Below are 22,571 nucleotides of genomic sequence, written 5' to 3' on the forward strand. Positions count from 1 at the left end.
TTATCCATTACATATTTGCATTGCATTGTCTTCAATAAATTTCCTCTATACATACACTAGATAATGTTTCAAGTAAACTACATTGACCTCGTGTCATACTTAAGTTTTATTATAAAAAAAACTCCGCTGTCTCAGTGACAGTGATTTTAATGATAATAATAGTAGTAAGCTGTATTTCTTGTTTGCCATTTTGGATTCTAAGTGCACAGCTTGGCTTGAAAGAAATAACAACACATTGTTACATTTCACTTTTTTATTGAAGTTTTCCATAAGACAAAAGCAATGAATCATGGTTGTTTTAAATATCCAGGGAGCCACCTTAGCAATGTAGATACCAGCCATGGCAAATGCATCCAACTTTATTATAGTGACTGATGTTTTTAGCTAAGAGTAGGATAGATATCTTTTAAGTATAGTTAAAAAGGATGACCAAAGACACCCATTTTTCCACTTTCGAATGGCCTTGTGTTTAATTTGTTTAAAATGTAATTTTTTTTTTATGTTTTATGCAAATAAATATTTCAAAGTGTAGCAGTTGTTATGCCCTTGGTCAGAAAGGTCTTTCTTGACCAGAACAATTTTAATTTTTTTCTCATCCAAAGTGTCTCTTTTCAGTTGCTAGATATCCTCTACATAAGTCGACCTTACATCTAACTTTGCTCTCATAAACAGAAACCTTACTGAAAGCCAATAAGAGAGAGATAGAGAGAGAAGAAAAACGGAAGTAAGCTTTAATTGGGGGGGGGGTGAGGTAACCTGCCCCCTCCAAACTCAATTGTGAGAAGGGTAGATAACCCATCTTACACCGCAAGCACAGTATTCAACATACAATATTAATATACGAGGCCCCCAGAATCATACAGTACCAAAGAAAAACAGTTATGTGTACCACTGTTTCCAAAACTCCCTTTTACACTGAGCATTGGTCAGAGGTACAAAATAAATTTGACAACATGGTCAAAATCCAATTTCATCCCTACATCCTACTGCAAAGATAAACTGGTTAGTATGAAGGCTCTGCTTACCTTTGTACCTCCTGCACATGCCTTTTATCTCTGTAGTGTCTTAGATGAACAAAAAGCTCTTCATCAAGACATGGAAGAAAACTCGACCTCACAGACAACTGCTGTCAGTGAAGAATCTGATGATGCTAATGATTGCAACGCATTCATGGATCGTTCACACCAACATCAACACAGAATAACTAAGAAGCAATGTAAGTGCAGTAAAACTTTGTTTTGTTTCTTTAATTTTATTAAAATTTATTACTATGTTTACAGGTGATAATAACACGTTTGATAGTCACCATTCTCACAATAATCGTTACATCATAACTATTGTCATTGTTGATGAACATGACATGATGTGATAGCTTATGTGTTACACTTCATTTTAAAACAAATCCCAAACAAATATCTCCATTAGTTACTGAGATATACGGGTTAAAAAGACACAAAACTGACGTTTTGTAAAATAGTGTTCGGTGCCATATGATTCTCGGGGACTTATATAAAAAAAATCGAAGCCATTTTACAAATGTTTTTACAATCATTTATTTACATAAAAATATTTCAAGGCATTGTCTCTCATTTCATCAAAATAAAATGTATCTACGTGTTAACTTTTATTCATGTGTTCTTTTACATGTGCTGACATTTTTATTTGTTTCCGTTTTTTCCGCATTTTCTTAACACCATTTTGATTTTGAGGAACAGGGTTTTTTTCTGTCTTTTTTTTCTTGCATGACAATGGGTTTGGACCTTTGGGTTTTTTCCGTTTCCTTATTTCAACTTTAGGCTTTTTTCCCAAGAGCTTCTTCTTTAAATGTCTCAGCATTACTTGCTCATAGTCAACAGTCTGACCTGGTTCCAATGCTGTGGTTCCATACAACTCTACCATGCGAGAAGCTTCTGAGGGTGATTCAAGACAAAGTGTTCTATCAATAAATAATATAGGGACGCCAGGAATTTCATGGAGAGATTTTTGGAGATTCTTGTCCTGGAAAAAAAAAAAAAAATGGAATAACGTTTTTATGTAAGATTCCCAAAGTTTCTGATCATGAAGAATAAAATTTAGTGACTAAACTGTAATATTTTTTCTGTCTTAATGAAGAAAAAATCCTAGTTATTGTGCATTATAATCGGATATCTAAAAAAAAAAATGCATTTCATAATCTATAACTTAATACGATAGCGTGTGAGTTATTTTGTGTGTCACACATGCATCTATTTTATTCTGAGTGACTGTCGTTTAATTGTTATGATCTTCCATTTCTTATAATAAATAATTACCAAGAATTCTTCATAAGTTTTGGTTCCGATTATAGCTCATGGCACTCAAGTCATGATATTTTTTTCATAAATAATTTTACCAAGAATTCTTCATAAGTTTTGTTTTTGAAGCTGAAGGAACTCAAGTTATATTTTTTTCTTCATAAGTTTTGGTTTCGATTCAAGCTGATGTACCCAAGTCATATGGACATATTTTTTTTATTTTTGAAATCACAACTTTATAATATATAAGAATCGATAGAAAAATGACTATAATAAAATATACGAAATTTGTATAAATTAAAATATCATATTTAAGCATATTTTATGACCAGGCTATGCCAGGCGTCACTGCTTTTGCAGTTTTAACAAAAGAGCTACAATAATATCACAATGTCCATTTATGCTGAACTTTCACAGAATGCTAACATCAATATATTACAAATGAAAGAGTCCAATGTGGAATTTCCACAGGTCTTGCTAGTAAAAACACTATTACCCAATTACATGTCATGTCAAAATTCCAAAAAAATGGGCAGTAGTTACAAGAAAAAATAAAATTTATTGAATAATGCAATTTTATATTTTTTCTATTGTGGTCAATTCAGTATGATAAACTGACTTATCTTCCTTTGTTTCACTTTTGCATTTTCAAATTAGAAAATGGCAGACCGATAAATTTTTTTTGTAAAAAATGTTTCTAGCAGATCTACACAAATCATTTTTTTGTAATTTTTGACATTTTTACTAATTTGACATGACATGTAATTAGGTAATAGCGTTTTTATTTAAAATGCATTTTTTTTTTTTCGATTTTTTACATATCCAATTATTATAATTGAAATCCTTCTCCACCGAGGCAAATATTTTTTATCCCAAAACAGAGTGCTTGTTTTTGGGGATATTGGATTTTCCATAAATAAAAAAACAGACCTTGTGTCTAACTCTGCCCACATGGGGAGGCAAGTAAATAGGGATTTTATAAGTTGTTCTCAATGCCGAACTTGACCACAGACTGAATTAAAAAAATATTAACAAACTTAATATTATTGGTACTACTATTCTCATCTTGGTTGTTATTAGTGATGGGGCAATTCCAATATGTTTCCCCAATTCCGATACAATTACCGATTCTGATTCAGATTCTTTATAAATCTTTAAATATTTAACTATAGAGTTGTTATTTCCCCAGATTTCTGTAAACAAAAAACAAAAAATCAACAAACAAAACCCATGTTAAATATGCAGATATTTTCCTAAATGTAAAAATACATTTGTGGAGGATGATCTATAGATTTTATCTTTGCTGGTATTTTAAAATTAATAAATATTTATTATTTTATCAATATTACCAGCAATGGAAGAGTATGCTTTAAAAAAAAAAAAACAAATAAAAAAAAAAGACAATGAAAAGAATCGTTTTGGCGTCAGAAAATCGACACCAATTATTTTTCAATTCCGACACCGATTCCCCTAAATTTGTCGATTTTTCCAATTCCCAATTCTGATTAATCGTCCCACCACTAGTTGTTATATTCTCGTCTTGGTTGTTATGTAAACACCTTTTTGAACTCGAGAATCTTTTGCAGCATAATTGGCAGCATCTTCTATGTACTAAAGTAAAATGTGCTTAAGTTTTAAATTGCGTTTTTATTGCTAACATGTGCAAATTGATCATAAGAATACTGCTGTGACAAACACCATTCAACATAATTTAACAAAATTTGGCATGGAGTTTATGTTCCTTGAATTCTGCAATGGATGTCTACAGTAAAACACACAAGATAAAACAGTTGACAAAAGAAATACAAACACACATTGAAATAATTAAAATAATTTAATGCTAGAATTCAACAGGAATTCTATGAAAATAATAATGAAAAGTATCTCCCTTTCTCCGAGCTTAACATCATCCATAGCATATATTTATATTAATACAGATTTATATTTGTCAGCAGTTCAAAGTTCACTTATCTTTTTGTGTATTTTTTTCAACCGACATCATATCTTCTTAAACCATGTTTTCCTTAACTGTCTCTCACTCTCAGACAAGGTACAAAAAAAAAAAAAAAATCTCAAGTCAAATAGGTCCCGCACTGTTGGCCAAGCTCCAATCTCTGTCGCAACGTTGCATCTCTGTGCCTGTTTTACAAATACTTTAATGGAATGTGCTCTGATGAACTTTTAGCATTTGTGCCTCTTTGATGTACATGCCCCTGACTAACCTGACATACAGCAAAATTCCACCCCTTCGCTGTTGAGGTCCCTAGATGCAAGAAAACCTTCTACGTTTATCATTTCTTCCCTCAGGCTGCTAGATTTTGGATCCTCCCTGCCTAACATTTCCTTCCTCCCTGACTGTATTAACCTGCAGAAATTTAAATGTAATGCGAACAGACATCTTGCTGCTAAAATCTCCACAATATCCTGTTAGACACGATTTCAAATAGTAGCACTTTATGTTCCAAGTGGCAATATGCTTTGTTTGGGATGAAAAAGAGTAAATAAAAAAAAATTAAACTTTTTTTTTTTTTCTCATTAAATCATTTTTCTTGTCTCTGATCCTTGTTCTTCCATGATACTGCCGAGTTCAACTGTTCAAAAACTGAGCACTAAAAAACAATGTTGTCTGCTTCCTCTTCCAATTTAATTTATTTTTCTTTTCCTTATAATGTTATCACACAGACACATCTCCTCTACCACTTACTCTTGTTCTATTATCCCTTTGTGGATTGGTGACATCCCCAGAGACCCAGTGAGTTCACTATTTACCAAGAATTATACCCATATTCCCTAAATTTTATCATCAGAGGTTTATGGATATTCACGTACATTAATGGCTTAGGATGATTAATTTTAATGAAATTACAACCAAAAATATATCTCTGGGGTTCTTACAAACTTTATTGGGTTTCTGTGTCTCTACTTTATTTTTACTTTGTTTTGATGCAATTCTAAAAACTTTGTGCTTTCCAAAGATTACTCATTAGATTTGATTAATATGTAAATTGGTTTGCGTCCAAGAAAATCAAAATCAGTAACATGTCTTTTGTAATTTTTTTTTTAATTAAAAGACACTTTACAATATTTTTAATTTCTTACATGCATATAAGAAAAACATGACAATATATACAAAAACCATAACAGTTTTTATCAGAAAAGGCCTGGATATTACACACATAAAAAGTTTGGCAATTCTGAGTGCATACCTTATGTATTTATATAACTTAAAAGTATGGGGTCTGTGTAGTTCCTGTTGGTCTTCTTTATAATTTTGGATACCTAGTCCATGAAGGGTCAAACCAAATCCCAGTGATTGTGAAGAAAAAAAAAGAAAGAACACCAGTCAAACAGTCAGCCATAACAAACACCTCCTCCCCGTCTCTCTCTGTCGGCCTGGTGACGTTAAGAAAGACAGAGAAAAAAAAGCAGAGAGTCTAACGCACAGGTATTTCTCTTACCTTTCTTCTCTTTCAATTCTATAAGCATCGCCAACATGTGCATTTTTGTGTACCTTAAAAATTGTTTTGTTTTTCATCTTACTCTGTTTCAAATCCGATCACTCAATATTGTTTTATTATTATTTATGTATGTTCTTATTATTTATGTGATAAATTCATTCAACACATCACACTGTTCTTTATGAATTCTCAAAAAAAAAAAAAAAAAAAAAAAAAAAGGTCACTTGAACAAAAATTGAAATATTGAGTTTCAATTAAAGCCAACGTTATCTACTTAATGGTCATGTTGAAATTAGTAAAATATTTAAAAATTATGAAAAATGATAAAGTCGAAAATCATTTATTAATAAAAATATTTTTCAAAGAAAAATTGCAAGTCATGCTTAAACAGATTCCAAACAATGAGTTACTTCCCTTATCACATTTCAAAAATAGTAATGGCAGATCAATGGATCATAAAATCATGAAAATACATGTTTTATATCATAATGTAGCAATATGTTAGTAATTGCAACATGATAATTAAGTAGATAACGTTGCTTTTTAATGGAAATTCAATTTTGCAACTTTCGATTTTATTCCAAACATACACAAAAAAAAATAAAAATAAGGTTACTTGAAATCAATTTCTTACCTGAGTGGCTACAACATAATGCCGACAATTATTTTCTTTAACCATAGAGAGAAGACATTCTGTTGCAGAAACTGGTTTGTTCTTATGTTGACATTTGCTGACGTGACATCGTTGTAGAATCTGGAGAGGTTTGGGGAGGATTTTCTCTAAAAGACAAGAAAACAATCATTTAAAACATAAGGTTCGTGTTTAGAATTCAACTAGCGTTAGGACGATTAATCAAAATCGGGGAATCTGAAAAAAATCAAAACTTTTGGAGATATCAAAATCGATATCTGCAAAATATGTACATATTTTCCAATGCCAAAAAGGATTCTTTTATCTTTTTTTTTATTTGATATTGTTTAATACAAAATCCTTCACTGCTAATAATAAAATAATAAGTATTTATTGATTTCAAACTACCATTAAAACTAAAATCTACAGCTCATCCCCACTAGTGTGTTTTTATATTTAAGAAAATATAAGCATATTTAACGTGTTTTAATGGTAATTGGGAAAAAATAACAATTTTATGGTTAAATATTTAGAGATTTGTAGAGAATCAGAAATTGTATTGAAATCGAGAATTTAGTACAGAATCGGTAATTGGATCAGAATCAGGGAAAAATATTGGAATCATTCCTTCACTAAATTTAACCTAATTAAAAAACAAAAATACAGAAAAATCTTTAGTCAATGTAACCTCTGACCTCATTCATGTATAGTCGTGACATGTAGTAATTACAATAGAAAAATACGAGCAAGAAAAGTAATATGGTTAAGCTTAAACATGGAAAAGTAAAGAACTAGTTGTTAAAACTGGAAAAGAAAAGGAAAAGATATTCTAGTGAAAAATATAATAAATTTATAACTTAAAATATTGCAGCATTAAGAATTGATTACATAATGTTATAAATTGAATTTTAAAAAAAAATTCTTAATGCTGCAATATTTTAAGTTATAAATTTATTATATCTTTTACTAGAGCTTTAAAGCAGTTCTAAATGACTAAAACTGCCACTTAACCATATACTTAAACACTACCGTGTTTGAATGATAAATAATGACATTTACATCTAGAAACAAAATAGGTTTAAGACTCCTAAAATTTGTACCTAAATTATCCGCAAGAAATAGCGGATAAAGTACTTGGTAAAATTCAGTTGTAAGAGTTACTCTTCTGGAGGTTGAAGGTTCAATCCTCAGTGCAGGCGACACCCAAAATACAATTCCAAATTACTTACGTCTACTCAGTTATGGTTGATGGAATGAGAGCATACTACCCATGTGGATTAAATAAAGGGTTTTGTTCGAAATTCCGTGCAGATTAAAGAGTTCGACAAGATACACCTGAAGAAGGTGGGAGGATATTGTGTTTGAGTTTTTTTGTTTGGTTGTCTCCTACTCCTTCTTCTAAAACGAATGATGCACAGCAATCTTTCTGACTCTGAAACAAAATACTGCTCACGCAAGAAAATTCACTGTCTTATACCATACAAGGCTTGCACTTATGCAAAAGAATAGAATCCTCACTTTGAGTCCAGTTGCACACACACGGTACCATTTCTGTGTCGGCCGGCATGACATTTGCCTCATAATGCATTGTCTACAATTGTATCAACCAAAACGTTGTGAAAATAACATTCAAGATGGAAGCAGTAGTCTAAAGAATCCAAATAATCCGATAATATCTTTTCATTGGACAATGGCAAAATTTCACACCTAATGTGTTTCGACAAGTCATATGTTTCTTATTTGTGGGACAATTTGTAAAAAATTATTTGAATGGAAAGAGAATAAAATAAACAATTAATTTGATTTATTATTAATTATTTTTTTATTTATTATGCAATGTTGAAAAATGAAAATGCACTTACAATTGACAAACTATGAAGGGAACTTTTTACAATTTACTTATTGTTTTACTCTTTTCACCACCAAACAAGACATAAAAGTGGTCCTAAGGAGATATTATTTAAGATAATGTCTAACAGGAGACAACATATCCCCCCCTTCCTCAACTAACTTGTTAAACAGCAAAATCCCACTCCTTCAGCATAGAGGTCCCTAGATGCCAAAAGGTCTTCTACCTTAATAGTTTCTCCCCATGAACTACTAGAGTTTGGAATTACCTTGTCGCGTACTTTCATGCAGAAATTTAAATGTAATACAACATTTTGCTGCTCAGCTCCCTACATCTCAAATAGTATACCCTTACATTCAAGTGGTAAAATGCCTTGTTTAGGGTAAATAAGAGATTAAAAAAAAAAGTTTCATTTTTATGTATCTATATATTTTATTATTTGTTAAAATTAAACAAACAAAACAAAAAACAATAAAACATGATTAAAAAACAAAATAAAAACTCACTTAGTGCGTCAGCCTCCGAGATGATGCAGGATGTGGTACAGAGTTTGATTTCTGCATCAAAGAACTTGGCCACTTCTTCATCCAACTGGATGTGAAAGTTTAGAGATGCCATCGAGAAGGTGCCATCAAGCAGAATTTGGTAAGGTGTTCGAAACTCAAAGTAATTTCGGTAAAAAGACAAAATCTTTTTTACTCGCTTGCTTCTGATAATCTTCATAATTGCAAGTGATGGTCAATCATGAGGGTCAGTACCAAGATCCCTGCGTGGGGAGGGAAAGACAGAAATTATGGCAAGCTGTTGATAAATATCAAATAAATTTACTTTTATGATTCCCCTCCCCCCAAATAAATGTTTTTAATTATTTACTAGAAAGTCACCACTTATCAAGGCCAGGAAGCCACTCGAGGATAGGGGGTTAATGGGTGTACAGTAGTCATCGGGATATAACATAGTAATCATTAGGAATGGAAATTGGGTATAACTTGATTATTTAAGAGGATGGTTCAACAGGAATTTGTTCACATTGGACTTGAAGGCTACCATATTGTAGTCAGCTGGAAAGCAGGCCAGTGGAACAGAGTTCCACAGGCAGGCAGTTCTAGGAAAGAAGCTTTGTTTATGAAATCTACATTTAGATTCCGGCACAGCGAGTGGGGAAATTGTTGATAGTGGTTATAGATATAGATGAGTGTTTTTTTGTAAAAGTTGGCAGAGGGAGGAGGGGGGGCACCTAATAATGTTCCATGACTCTTGTTTCATTTTTGCACATTTTAAACACATCAGTTCAAATTCCGTGGCCATTTTGTTTTGCTTTGTTTTCTGTCAGATAATGTTTCAAGTGAGCTTTTCTTAATTTTAGATGTATAATACTAATTAGATTTTGTGTTTTTTTTACAATCCAGAGATTCAACCAAATTGTCAAAAAAAAAAAAAAAAAAATGAATAAATAAATGTTACCAAAGTCAAGATAAGTTACTTTTCTACCTAGCTGGATAGGTTTGTAGTATTTTATAGGTTTGTAATATTTTATAGGCACTGCCAAAAAATAAAAAGAAAAACAAATTGTTTTTCTTTAAAACAAGTTAAAATCTATTAAAATCCATTATTCTTGAGCAACATATTTTTCCCAGAAAGATAAAAGCCTGAATTTTATCATATGAAAAGCTGAATAATATAAAACTTTTCCTATTATTTCGTAATAGAATTTTAAATTAAAAATTTTCCAAAAAACACCATTCATCGTGATTTTTATCTCAATGAATAACACATTAAAATATTATTTTAAAAGGTTTTTGAATCAATTAATTTTTTGTCTAAATAAGATTTAAGATGATTTTCTATGAGAATTTGCAAAAATATTATAACATAAGTACTGAATTTCAAATAATTCCATCTTTTATCTCAATATATGGATGTCGCATGGCGACATTAAAAATTCAAAATTTAACATTAACTTTTAAAGAAACTATGGTAGCTTCTACAAGACGATAAATTCATTTAGTTCTAACGTTTGTTTTGACGATTAAGTGAAAAATAAGGGTTTAATTTTTTTCATAAACAATAAGCAATGATGAGGCTGGCCAGTGTCAGATGGGTGACCATTTTGGGAATGCTAGGTGCCAAATGTGTTTGAGACAACACCTGCATCTAGTATCACGCTTGGTTGTCTTGACTCTGTCTTGCCATCAGGACCAAATATTTCTGGATAATAGAGTCTGGTAGATACAAGTCCTCACACTTTTACCTAAGTCAAACGCAAGTTACAGCATCATCAGATAGTTGACAAACCAACCAGGAAGGCAGAGTTTGACACAAGATCGTTTTTTTTTTTTTTACATGGAGGTCACCACTTATCAAGGCCCGGACGTCACTCAGGGATAAGGGTTATTGCATGTACAGTAATCAATGGGATAGTATTGTAGTAATCATTAATATTGGAGATTTGATAAAGTGTCTTACTTAAGGAGGTGGTTCATCAGGAATTTGTTTATGTTAGACTTGAAAATATCCAAGTTGTAGTCAGGTGGGAAACAGGCAAATGGAAGAGAGTTCCACAGGCGAAAGAAGCTTTGTTCATGGAATCTACGTTTTGATTTAGGCACAGATAAAGAGTGGAGAAAATTAATGACTGTGGTTTCAGCTAGAAGGGTGTTTTTCGTGAAATATTGGCGAGGGGGACCAGAGATTGGAGCTCAGACGAGCCATGGAAATAACGATAAAACAAAGACAGGTTCACAACTTCTCTTCTGTACGAGAGAGGTTGCAGGGAAGAGAAAAGGGCATCTCCCACTAAGCCACAAAGTCTATTTTGTATTCTGTCAAGGCAGGATAGGCTGTTTTCAGCAGCTTCTGCCCAGATGTGTCAGCAGTACTCCATCCTTGGATGTTGATGTGGGGAAAATCAGGCTCCCCAAAATGGGGCACTCTGGATAAGAACAAAAATTAAAATTGCCCCAATCTAAAAAGATTTTTCCTCCATTGAACGAGGAAAGGATAAGTTAAGGATAAGTTGGGTGTAGCATCAGAACAGATAGTACATTTTGATCTTAGCCCAAAAATCAGTAATGATTGTGGTCTTCATCGACAACGATGGATGACATAACCCTGACTTCTTCATTTGTGGTCGCTCCTACCTTTAAAATTTTTTTGAATGTAATCAAACAGGCAAATATCTTTTTTAATAATTGAATTAAATTATAATTCCAAACGCGATTTATGGTGAAATACCTTGAATCTTATGTTATTTTCGCTTTATATTTTTTCCTTCACATTAATTTCTATCAAGCTTTAATTTTTCATAGTAAATACCTGTAAATAAAAATAAACTAAAACTGCTTTGTTTTATGATATTTTTGTTTTACATCAACAATAAATTCTTTTATTTTCAAAAATTGAATGCATTTTTAATTTCATAATTACAACCATTTTCCCTTTTGTAACCGGTGAACCATATACTTGTTCCATAAACCATATAAAACTGTTTTTTTTCCTTAAACCATATCAAATTATTTTTCCCCCAATTTTATTTTGCATAATTTGTGAAAAGGATTTTCATTAGAATTTGTTAGCCCTTAAAAGTATGGCATCGCGTAGTGACAGACTTGGATGTAATTTTGGAAAAGGGAGAAATAACAACTGTTTGTAAATACAGAACAACTGTTTTTAGGCTATCCAGTTTTCTGTAGATTAAGTAATATAACATAACAAATTTCCAAAAGAAATTATCGTATTTTTTGCAAAATGCGCAGTTATTTATTGATTTTTTTTTCTTTTTTGTGTTGATTTTTCAAAGCATTTCCTATATAATAGCAATATTGGGCTCACTAAAAGAAAATTATTAATTTATTTTTCAAAGATTTAAAAGTAATGTTTTTCGTAAAAATAAAGAAAAAAAATTTTTTTTTGCTAATCTAAAAGATAATAATTTTTATTAACATATTCAACGAATTTTATACTTCAAAAATATACAAAATACTATTAAAAACCCACCGAATATATGTCAGCCTATGTCACGGTAACATATATGGAACGTCGGAACGAGTTTCTAACAGTATTTTGTATAGTTTTTTTATTTTTAACTCATTTTTCCAAACTTATCGTATTCAAGAGAGTATTTTTTGGCCGTGCCTATAAAATACTACAAACCTATCCAGCTAGGTAGAAAAGTAATACCGGTAACTGTATGTTTTTCGAGCTGAATAAACAGGTTACATTAAATAAAAACACTAAAAAATTATCCAGTTAGGTAGAAAAGTAACTTATCTATCCTTTGATAACATTTATTTGTTATATATTTGTTTTGTGACAACTTTTTCGAATCTATGTGTAAACCCTATTTTACATTAAGTAAAAGCACTACAAACTTCTGGAGCTAGGTAGAAGAGTAACTTATCTTGCCTTTGGTAACATTTACTTTATTTTATATATGCTTGATTTTTTGGTACTACTTTCTCGAATCTCTGTGGATTGTAAAACAAAACCTGGATTTTTAATGCGCATTCCTCATTTAGTAATATAGAATGAAAACAAAAAATTCTCTCGCGTTCTTCATGGCCGCGATCCTTATACATTACCCAATTTAGTTTGATTAATAATGTAATAACCAAACGATACGTTAATAATTAGTTAAATTTAAAAAAAAAAAAAAGATAGCATTAAAAATATATAATTTAGTAAATAAAAACGAAAAATACAGAACTTTCAAAATGATGATCACAAGATTCGTAAAACTAATCGAGTTTTCGTTAATAAAAAAAAAAGGTCACTACAATCGAAGTGAGTCAACCATAGAAAAATATTAATTAACACATCTTTAAATTAATAAAATAAGTAAATTGATTGCAAGAAAACAAACTTCAAAAAATAAATAGATAAAACAATACTTCACCTTTGTTTTTTGAATACACGTGAGTTTTTCTTATAGTAAACAGAGTTATCTCCCCTCGTCCAAGGGAGCGCACCGTTTTTGTTACTTTTTTTTTTTTTTTTTAATCTTTGAAATTGTGTTTATCGGAGGTCGATAAATATTTGATACCATATTATTTCCATTCTTTGATAACATCAAAAGTATTTTACTGAAAAAATTAAAGTGCTGATCTAATCAAGGGTTCTGAGATTTTAGCCGAATTTTCGCATTGCGAAAGACTAGCTCTGCTAGAAGTCTGCGGCCGGTGTCACACGAAATATTCCCCCTTATATCGGTCGCCGAATTTGGGTTCTGACGAAGTATAATTAAAAACTAAATGTTTACGTTTTACAATTTATACAAATTTTTATTCACATTTATTTTTTTTTAACTTGAAATTTGCTTCAATTTTATTTTTCTAAAAAAGGAAAAAACAACTAAAACTTATCCAGAAGAGGCGCAATTTGTTCACTCGTAAAATTAAAAACGTGGGTACTGGGTCTTTTCTGGATAAGTTTTTTTTTTTATCTTAAGTTGCAACTTTCCAAGGATAAAAACACACTCGAAGTTTGTATTACTATACACATAGATTCGAAAAAAACAAAAACAAATATATAACAAATAAATGTGATTAAAGGCAAGATAAGTTACTTTTCTACCTAACTGGATACTTTTTAGTGTTTTTATTTAATGTAACATGTTTATTCAGCTCGAAAAACATACAGTGTTTACTGATGCATTGGAAAATTTAAAATGACGCCGGACTCTCTCTTGAACATGGTAAGTTTGGGAAACTGAGTTAAAAATAAAAACTACTATACAAAATACTGTTAGAAACTTGTTCAATATGTTACCGTGACATAGGCTGACATATATTTGGTGGGTTTCTAACAGTATTTTGTACAGTTTGTCATTTTTAACTGATTTTCCCAAACTTATCATGTTCAAGAGAGAGTCGGGCGCCATTTTAAATTTTCCAATACATCGGTAAACTCTGTATGTTTTTCGAGCTGAATAAACATGTTACATTAAATAGAAACAGTAAAAAGTATCCAGTTAGGTAGAAAAGTAACTTATCTTGCCTTTGATAACATTTATTTGTTTTTTGACAACTTTTTCCAATCTATGTGTATAGTAATACGAATGTCACACTTGAGTATAAGGGTTTTTTTTTCCTAAAACAAAAGAAAAAATAGTAATTGTCTGTATTTTTTAGATGAGGTGTTTTCATTGATTGAGATTGTCGGACTGACTTCCTCATCTTGGTCGTTATAGTCACAACATTTCGGCCATTTTGCCCTCCAGCCTTCATCAGGTGTTTTGTATCGAACTGGGGAACCATTTGTTAGGAGTCTCGATTATTATTATTACGGGGGTACCGTGTTCGGACTCCAGTTAGGATTTGGGACATAGTAGTTGATTCTCTGTTTTGAACGTTACTTTTCACTGTCTTTGTTCAGGATTGAACTCAGCACCTTTGGGTAGTTATAAACTTTGATATAACGTCTAGGACCACTCGGCCATATGTCACTAGGACAATTCTTAGTTGGTTTTTGTTAATGTTAAACCTATCTTGTTATTCAAGGTTTTCTCTCTCTATCAGAGGTATCCAAATTGCATTCAGCTCTATGCTTGGTTTGCTCAGTAGGTTGTTATGTCCGAGCATGTGAGCTGTTTCTTTAAGTTTTCTCACTTTCCAGTGGGTCTCTCTGTTTATTATTTTTACTTAATCCCATAGGGGGCGATGGTCCCCCTCTCCATCCAGAAATGGTTGGCTATACCCGATTTTTCCGTCTCCCCTTTAGTTACCGCTTTTCGGTGTTCTTCCACCCTTACTTTAAGGGGGCGGCATGTTTCACCCTTGTAAACCTTTCTGCAACTGCATGGGATGGAATATATGCAGTTCTTGGTCATGTTCTCCTCCATGCGGGCTTCACTCGTACCAGGTGCCGTCTGAGTGTTGACTCGCTCTTGAATACCGTCCTGATGTTGTAGGGGGCACATATTCTCTGAATCTTTTCGGAGATGCCTCGTATGTATGGTAGGCAGACCGTTGGAGGTTTTTGGGTTTCATTCTCCTCTCTTATACTATTAACACGTCTGGTGGATAGTATGCTATCGGGGTAGTTGTTACGATGGAGGGTATTCTTCAACCTGACCATTTCTTGGTGGTATGTAATGGTGTCGCTACTTATTGTCTCTGCTCGATGTTGTAAGCAGCGTGCGATTCCATGTTTGATACTGTATGGGTGATGGGAGTTGAAGTTAAGGTATTGTCCGGTGAAGGTAGGCTTGCGATATATGGATGTCTTAAACCTATGCTCTGTGCGTGATATGAGTATATCAAGGAAGGCCAGTTGGTTATCTTTTTCTTTCTCCATTGTGAACTGTATCGATGGTCTTATTGAGTTCACATGGTCTAGGAGAGCCTGGATGTCTTCCTGATGCGGCCAGAGTATGAAGGTGTCATCAATGTATCTTAGCCACATGGTTGGCTTTAAGGGAGCTGAACCTAAGGCCATGTCTTCGAAGTATTCCATGTATATGTTCGTCATCACTGGTGATAATGGCGAGCCCATAGCTAGCCCCTCCTCTTGTCGATATAGGTCAAAAGAAAAAATAACTAAAAATTATCCAGAAAAAACATACTCGAGGATAAGGATTAATAAGGGAGTTTTTAATTACACTAAACAAAGTGCGCCTTTTCTGGATAAGTTTTAGTTTTTCTTAATGAGTCGCTAGTTATCAAGGAAAAACACTCGAGGATGAGTTAATGAGGAGTTTGAGCGAAAAATTAGGTAGCGCAGGAGTCTGGATAATCAATCAATTAATATTTCCACCAGCAAACACCTCATCATGTTAAACAGCAGCACAAATAGCTACCAGTAGTTCGACATTTTGATACTTAGTGAAACTAATACTGCAGGCTTCTATAATAGGTTAAAATAATTTATTTAAAAATTATGCACTTATGCATTTGGGTTATGTTGGGCAACATTTTTGTTTTGTTTTTGAAAAACTCTTTTCCGAACAGGGGAAAACAAATTAAGAGACCCTTTTTTTTTTTCTTTTTTTTTTTACACAGTGATCACCACTTATCAAGGCCCGGAAGCCACTCAGGGATAAGGGTTATTGCAAGTACATTACGTTAGTGTGGAGATTTGATGAAGTGTTTACTTAAGGGGGCGGTTCATTAGGAATTTGTTAACATTGGACTTGAAGACATCCAAGTTGTAGTCTGGTGGGAAGCAGGCAGACGGAACAGAGTTTCACAGGCGTGCAGTTCTAAGAAAGAAGCTTTGTTCATGGAATCCGCGTTTTGATTTAGGCACAGATATAGAGTGGGGGAAATTTTTCACAGTGGATTCAGCTAGACGGGTGTTTTTCGTGAAAGATTGGCGAGGGGAGACCAGAGATTGGAGTTCAGACGAGCACCTGCCATGGAAATAACGATAAAACAAGGATAGGCTCGCAACGTCTCTTCTGTGGGAGAGAGGTTGCAGGGTAGAGAAAAGGGCATCCCCCACTAAGCCACAAAGTCTATTTTGTACTCTGTTAAGGCAGGATAGGCTGTTTTTAGCAGCTCCTGCCCAGATATGGCAACAGTATTCCATCCTTGGACGTACTTGGCTTTTATATAGATAGAGAATTGCATCAGTAGTGAGATATCTTCTGGAGCAGTAGAAGGATCCCACCATCTTTCCAGCGACCTTGGCAACAGACTTGATGTACGTGTTCCATTTCAGATCAGGAGTAAAGGTCAAACCCAGAAGCTTGTCAAAACACGGGGCCTCACCCAGACGAGAGCCATCTATCACAATTGATGCCAGATGGGGATCAGAGCGTTGATGATGTAAAGATAGGAGTTTGGTTTTGGATGCATTAAAGGTAACCAGCCACGTCTTCCCGCACTGAACCACGCTCTCGAGATCAGAGGAGAGAGAATCCGAGAGAACTTTGTCGTTTACAGCCTTTGATGTGTTGCCGTAGATGGTCGTGTCATCAGCATAGATGTCAACGAATGATTTAAGTATGTGTTTAGGGAGGTCATTGATGTAGATCAGGAAGAGAGTTGGGCCCAGGATTGACCCCTGAGGGACTCCAGCATTTATATTGCAGGCCTCCGATTTTTGTCCATCTACCACTACTCTTATGAGCCTATCGGAGAGAAATGACCCTAAACTTCTTCAAAAATTTTTTTGAAAGTGCATGTGAATGAATTGAATATACTTGCTATATATATCTATAATATAAAGCTTAATGGCTGTGTGTGTGTGTGTGTGTGTGTGTGTGTGTGTGTGTGTGTGTGTGTGTGTGTGTGTGTGTGTGTGTGTGGTCATGAATAGGCTTCTATATGGTTGACTATTTTAAAAAACTGATTACGTATAATGATAGAAGATGTATCGAGACACAGGAATGGGTATGTTTGATCTGGCAGAATGGTGGTTCATTAAAATTGTGGGGTCTACGTTCGCGCCTGGTCCACAAAGTATGGAAATAAAAAATTTTAAAATTAAAAACAAAACATTTACAAGTATTTTTGATATAGATGTACATAAGAATACTTTGATAAGTATGTTTTAACTTAAATAGGGATGGTATAATAAAATTGTGGGGTTTGTGTTCGCGCCTGGCCCCCATAGAATGGAAATAGGCACAAACTTTAATAAAGACTTTTCATATCTATCTGCGTAAGGTTACTTTGATAATTATGTTTCAGTTTGAAGAAATATGGTATAATAAAATTATGAGGTGTTCCTTCGCGCCTGACCTCCATAGAATGGACATATGTCACAAAGTTTAACAAGGTTCTTTAATATAGATCCACAGAATATTGTGAAAAGTGTTTCAGTGTGAACAAGTATGGTATAATAAATTATGGGGTTTATCTATTTTATTTTTACTTTCTTCATATTTTGCTTTGGTTTTGATACCCCCAAATTCGAAGCTATCTCTTTGCAACCCTTCCTTTTCATAACCTATCATACTTTAATAAATCAGAGACCATTTCCTGTAGGCTGATTTTGAACCCAGTCAACGACGGATACTTATGCTAGTATATATATATATATATATATTTATTTATTATTTTAACTTGAACAAAAAATATTGACTTTTTACAGTGTCGAAAACTGTTATTTCTTTCCGAGACATGTGTCTGCTGAGAGGAAATGTTTAAATAGTTTAAAATGAATCATTAATTATTATTATTGTTTTGTTTTTTTTATGGAAATCACTCAAAACAAGGTATGAAGCCACTTGATGTAAGAAGCTAAGAAACCAATAATAGAAAACTAAATTTTAAAGAAACAAAAATAAATAAATAAATAAAAGAATGAGTTTTGAAATAAAAAATTAGATTAAAAATTTTTTAATGCCGATTCTGATAATCTCCAAAATTCTGATTTTTCTGACTCCCTATTCCAATTCTGATTAATCGTCCCAACATTAGTTTAAACAATAACACATCTATCACTTATTTAACATTTCATGGACCAATTTCCAAAATTTGGGGGGGGTTATACATGTTTGTTTGTGTTTTCTTTATTGTTTATCATGTTTTGTGGCTATCAGTTTCCGTTCAAATGACCACTCAACTGACCACTCAGCTGGCCAACAAAGCATCAAAAACAGTAATTCCAACCTTTTTTACTTGACGACACACTATTGAGCTCTTTATATTCTCAAGGTACACCTATCACAAAAAAGTCAATATTTTCTACTGATGAAACCTTTTTCATGCGATAAAATAATAAAGTTTACTTTAGAGGTTAAAAGGATAATAGTAAGGTATCTTTTCATCTAACGTAAAACCATAGTTTCATTTGACAACATTTGACTGCATATAACCACGACTCTCTGTAATATAAATCACATATTAATCAGAAATGATTTTTCTAGGGCATTCATCGTCAAGCCCAAATATCAGTTTACGTGATATTGTACACAAACACAGACGGAATTTGATGACCGACATTATCATTATTTTTTATTATTTTTTCGAATTAGTCCACCGGGAAAATTATTCCTCGTAATATATAATAAGCAATAGAAGATTGATTCTATTCTATAATAATAGATACGCAATCTGCATAGATTAAAATACCATGTTTAAGCATATTATATGACCGGGGAACGCCGATTGCCCAACTAGTATGAGATAAGAAATACTTTGAGAAATTCTACAATTATAAGCAAGATCCCTCCCACCCCTGGCTGATTTCATCACCCACTGTCTTTGCTTAGATCAGTCAAATTGGTCGATCTTTTAACCACCAGTGATGAGCTTAGCGGGTTTTTGAAATGCCTTTTTTCTTTACAGCCCAAATATCAGTTGACGTGATATTGTAAACAAACACAGACGAAATTTGATGAACGACATTATCATTATTATTATTTTATGTTTTTCAGAATTAGTTCACCGGGCAAATTATTCCTAGTAATATATAATAATCAATAGAGGATTGATTCTATAATAATAGGTATGCAATCTGCATAAATTAAAATATCATGTTTAAGTGTACTATACGATCAGGGAACAACGAGGGCCCAACTAGTATTAGATAAGAAATACTGTGAGAAATTCTACAATTATAAGCAATATCCCCCTTGGCTGATTTAACCAACCACTGGTTGATGTTTTAACGTCCAGTGATGAGCTTTGCGGGTTTTTGAAATGCCTTTTTTCTTTACAGGAGTTCCAGTAAAACAGCAGAACAAGAATGATGGAACTTAACTCTCTTAGGATATGAGGCATTTGGACACATCTCACTTTTCGTCTCCTTCAGACTTTATTTAAAAGCCTAAATGATTAGGCGAAGTTATTATTATATATGTCTCCCAGAGACTTTTTTAAGGTCAGAATTATGGACTTGTCATTAATGACTTTTCCTTCAAATGAACATTAATTATGAACTTCTGTAATACCGACTCAAGTCGAGAATTGAATCTTTTCATCAGAAAGCATCACACTAACACCTTCAACGGTTGTAGTTAATCCAATCTTCGAACAGTGCTGTGCCCAAATACCAGTTTCTGATGAAGATTGTTTGAACATTTTTTTTTCCTCACATACACACACCCACATGTACGCATGCACATACGCACAGACACGTACATATATTCACGTTCACGTATATACACTCACATTCATGTGCATACACACACACACGATAATGTACACACATGTACGCACACATAAACGCACATGTACGCACACATGGGAAACGTCACTTCCCCTGAAAGGAAATCCAGACATGCGCAGTCAGAACACTGACCCCGGTATAAAAGTCAACAACAAACATTCAACATCCTCTTTCTTCCCTTTTGCCTTGGTTCGTCAACCAGACAAGTTCGCGTCCACAGCTTTTGGCTTGAAGACTTTTCCACGTGGATGACTGCTATCATGCACGCGCGGCTTTGCTGAGGCAAGCACACTCTCTCTTTCTCTATGCTGGACTGCCATTTCTCGTTCCTCTATTTCATTCCTTTCTTTTCTATGCGCGTAGTCGTCAATGACTGAATAAACACGTGTTCCACCTAAAACTCTTTATTTTCGACAGAAAATAAACAACATGTTTATTTTATTCAACAATTGAGTTTTTGTTTCCTTCCTTCCATTCGTTTCATTATTTTCTTTTGTAGCGAGTTAGGATTATTATATCCTGGCCCGCAACAAGATAAAAAAAACTTATAACCTTTCAAGGTTGTTACCAGCTCTTTTCATAGGTAAATTAGGCATTTGCTTTTTTGCAACGAAGAACGAATAAGATTTATGTTGAAGTTTAGACGCATGCTTTGTTGTAATTGCTATGCTATTTTTTGCCACTGTCTTGGAGCAAAATAGATGACATAAAATATCTCACAATACCTACAAAGAATCTGTTAATATTGAAAACAACATAGCTGATATAAAGGATAGAAACATTTACAATAATTTTTATGGAAATTTTAAATATCTAACAATTTAAACAAACGTTTTACATAATATTTTATTTTAAACATTAATATCACACATAAGTAATAATGTGTGAGTTAGTATTTATTAATCAAACAAACGATATGAAAACTGTTATATGAGAAACAGTTATCCAAAAAAATGTTCTGTTCTTTGTTTAATTTCGGGGAATTCAAAGATTCCCATCAAGAGAAAATAGGAAGTTTTCAACAAACTATAACTTTATGCGATTTAGAAAAGAAAAAAAAAAAAATAGAAAACCACATTATGAAAATTTAGAGCGTAGACGTTATTCTTATTAGTATAACTCAATATCAGTACTAATGGCGCTGACTAAAAGTAAATATATCAGAAGAAATTACAACATCAGCTGTATGTAATTATTTTATTATATTCCGATAAAACATGATATTTCAGCAATAGTTATATAAAAAGAATTATAAAATATATCTAGACAAATATTTAATTAAACACAAAAAGTTAATTTTTATACTTAATCATTATAACCTTGACCTTCAATATTCACCGAGGGGAGGTAACTGTTACTACCGTAAAACTTGAATGTAGTTTCATGGTTTACAAAATCTTCCGAAATACCTTAAATGTCAGAAGTTAAAAATACAAAAGTATTAAATAAAAAATAACAAAGCAAAAAAATTAATACATGTTATATATTTTTTTATTAATTAAGACGTTTTTTTACTGAAAACAAATAATATAGGACGCTGCAATCCTTTGTGTAAAACGTCATCATTGTACACATTAATAGCAACGTCATCAATTTGTGTGTTTACTATAGTCTGGGTCAATTTATATGGAAGATCATTAGCGCTACAATGAATAAATAAAATTTACAATATAAAATGGATAAAAACAATATAAGGTTTATCTTTTGTAAAACAAATAAATTTTCATATAATAGAATATATATAATTCTTGCAATAATAAAAAATCGCAAAAGCAATATCAACTAAAAGAAATTTGTTAGGATTTGATTAATTAAAGTGAGAGAGATTGTTAATCAATTTTTGCGCCTGTTTTAAAAAAAAAGTATTGAGGCCTGTAAGCAATATTATCTTCAGGTACATAAGTGTCAACAGAAGACAGTAAAATTAATTTCTCGTCTATGTAGTTCATCAACAAAAATCTATTTGTTTTACAAAAGATAAACCTTATATTGTTTTTATCCATTTTTTTATTGTAAATTTTATTTATTAATTGTAGCCCTAATGCTCTTCCATATAAATTGACCCAGACTATATTATGTCTCTTAATTTTGTCCCTTAAATAGTAATCTCCCTTGGCCGGACATTTCTCTTATAGAGTTTCCCCTGACTTAACACCGGAAGGTTGACAGGTGTTTTGTCCCCTAATTCTATCTGCCTTTCTAGCCACATGGCTCGGCGTTTTATCTCCCATTATCCTTGACCGTTTTAAGCCATCTCCAGTAAGAAACATTATTTATTCCCTTCTTAAAGACACTTTTTAATA

General features: G+C 32.7%; 1 protein-coding gene across 1 annotated transcript; it reads right to left on the reverse strand.

Annotated features, from left to right (window-relative positions):
* Window positions 1–1,528: 1,528 nt before the first annotated feature.
* Window positions 1,529–13,397, reverse strand: LOC145256203 (rRNA-processing protein UTP23 homolog). The gene is made up of 4 exons (XM_080114816.1): window positions 13,106–13,397; window positions 8,718–8,977; window positions 6,366–6,511; window positions 1,529–1,998 (listed from the first exon to the last, which is right to left on the reverse strand). Exons 2-4 carry the CDS (start codon window positions 8,932–8,934, stop codon window positions 1,618–1,620), a joined length of 744 nt encoding a protein of 247 aa, XP_079970942.1. The 5' UTR covers window positions 8,935–8,977; window positions 13,106–13,397; the 3' UTR covers window positions 1,529–1,617.
* Window positions 13,398–22,571: the final 9,174 nt, after the last annotated feature.

Source organism: Euprymna scolopes, chromosome 32 (assembly GCF_053919585.1).
Source record: "Euprymna scolopes isolate OS-2025 chromosome 32, ASM5391958v1, whole genome shotgun sequence".
Lineage (NCBI taxonomy): Eukaryota > Metazoa > Mollusca > Cephalopoda > Sepiida > Sepiolidae > Euprymna > Euprymna scolopes.

Coding starts and splice junctions, on each gene's coding strand:
- LOC145256203 (XM_080114816.1), bottom strand. CDS start 8,934: ATGAAGATTATCAGAAGCAAGCGAGTAAAAAAGATTTTGTCTTTTTAC. Junction 6,512..8,717: donor CTCGGAGGCTGACGCACTAA/GTGAGTTTTTAT, acceptor CTTGTCTTTTAG/AGAAAATCCTCCCCAAACCT. Junction 1,999..6,365: donor ATTATGTTGTAGCCACTCAG/GTAAGAAATTGA, acceptor TTTTTTTTCCAG/GACAAGAATCTCCAAAAATC.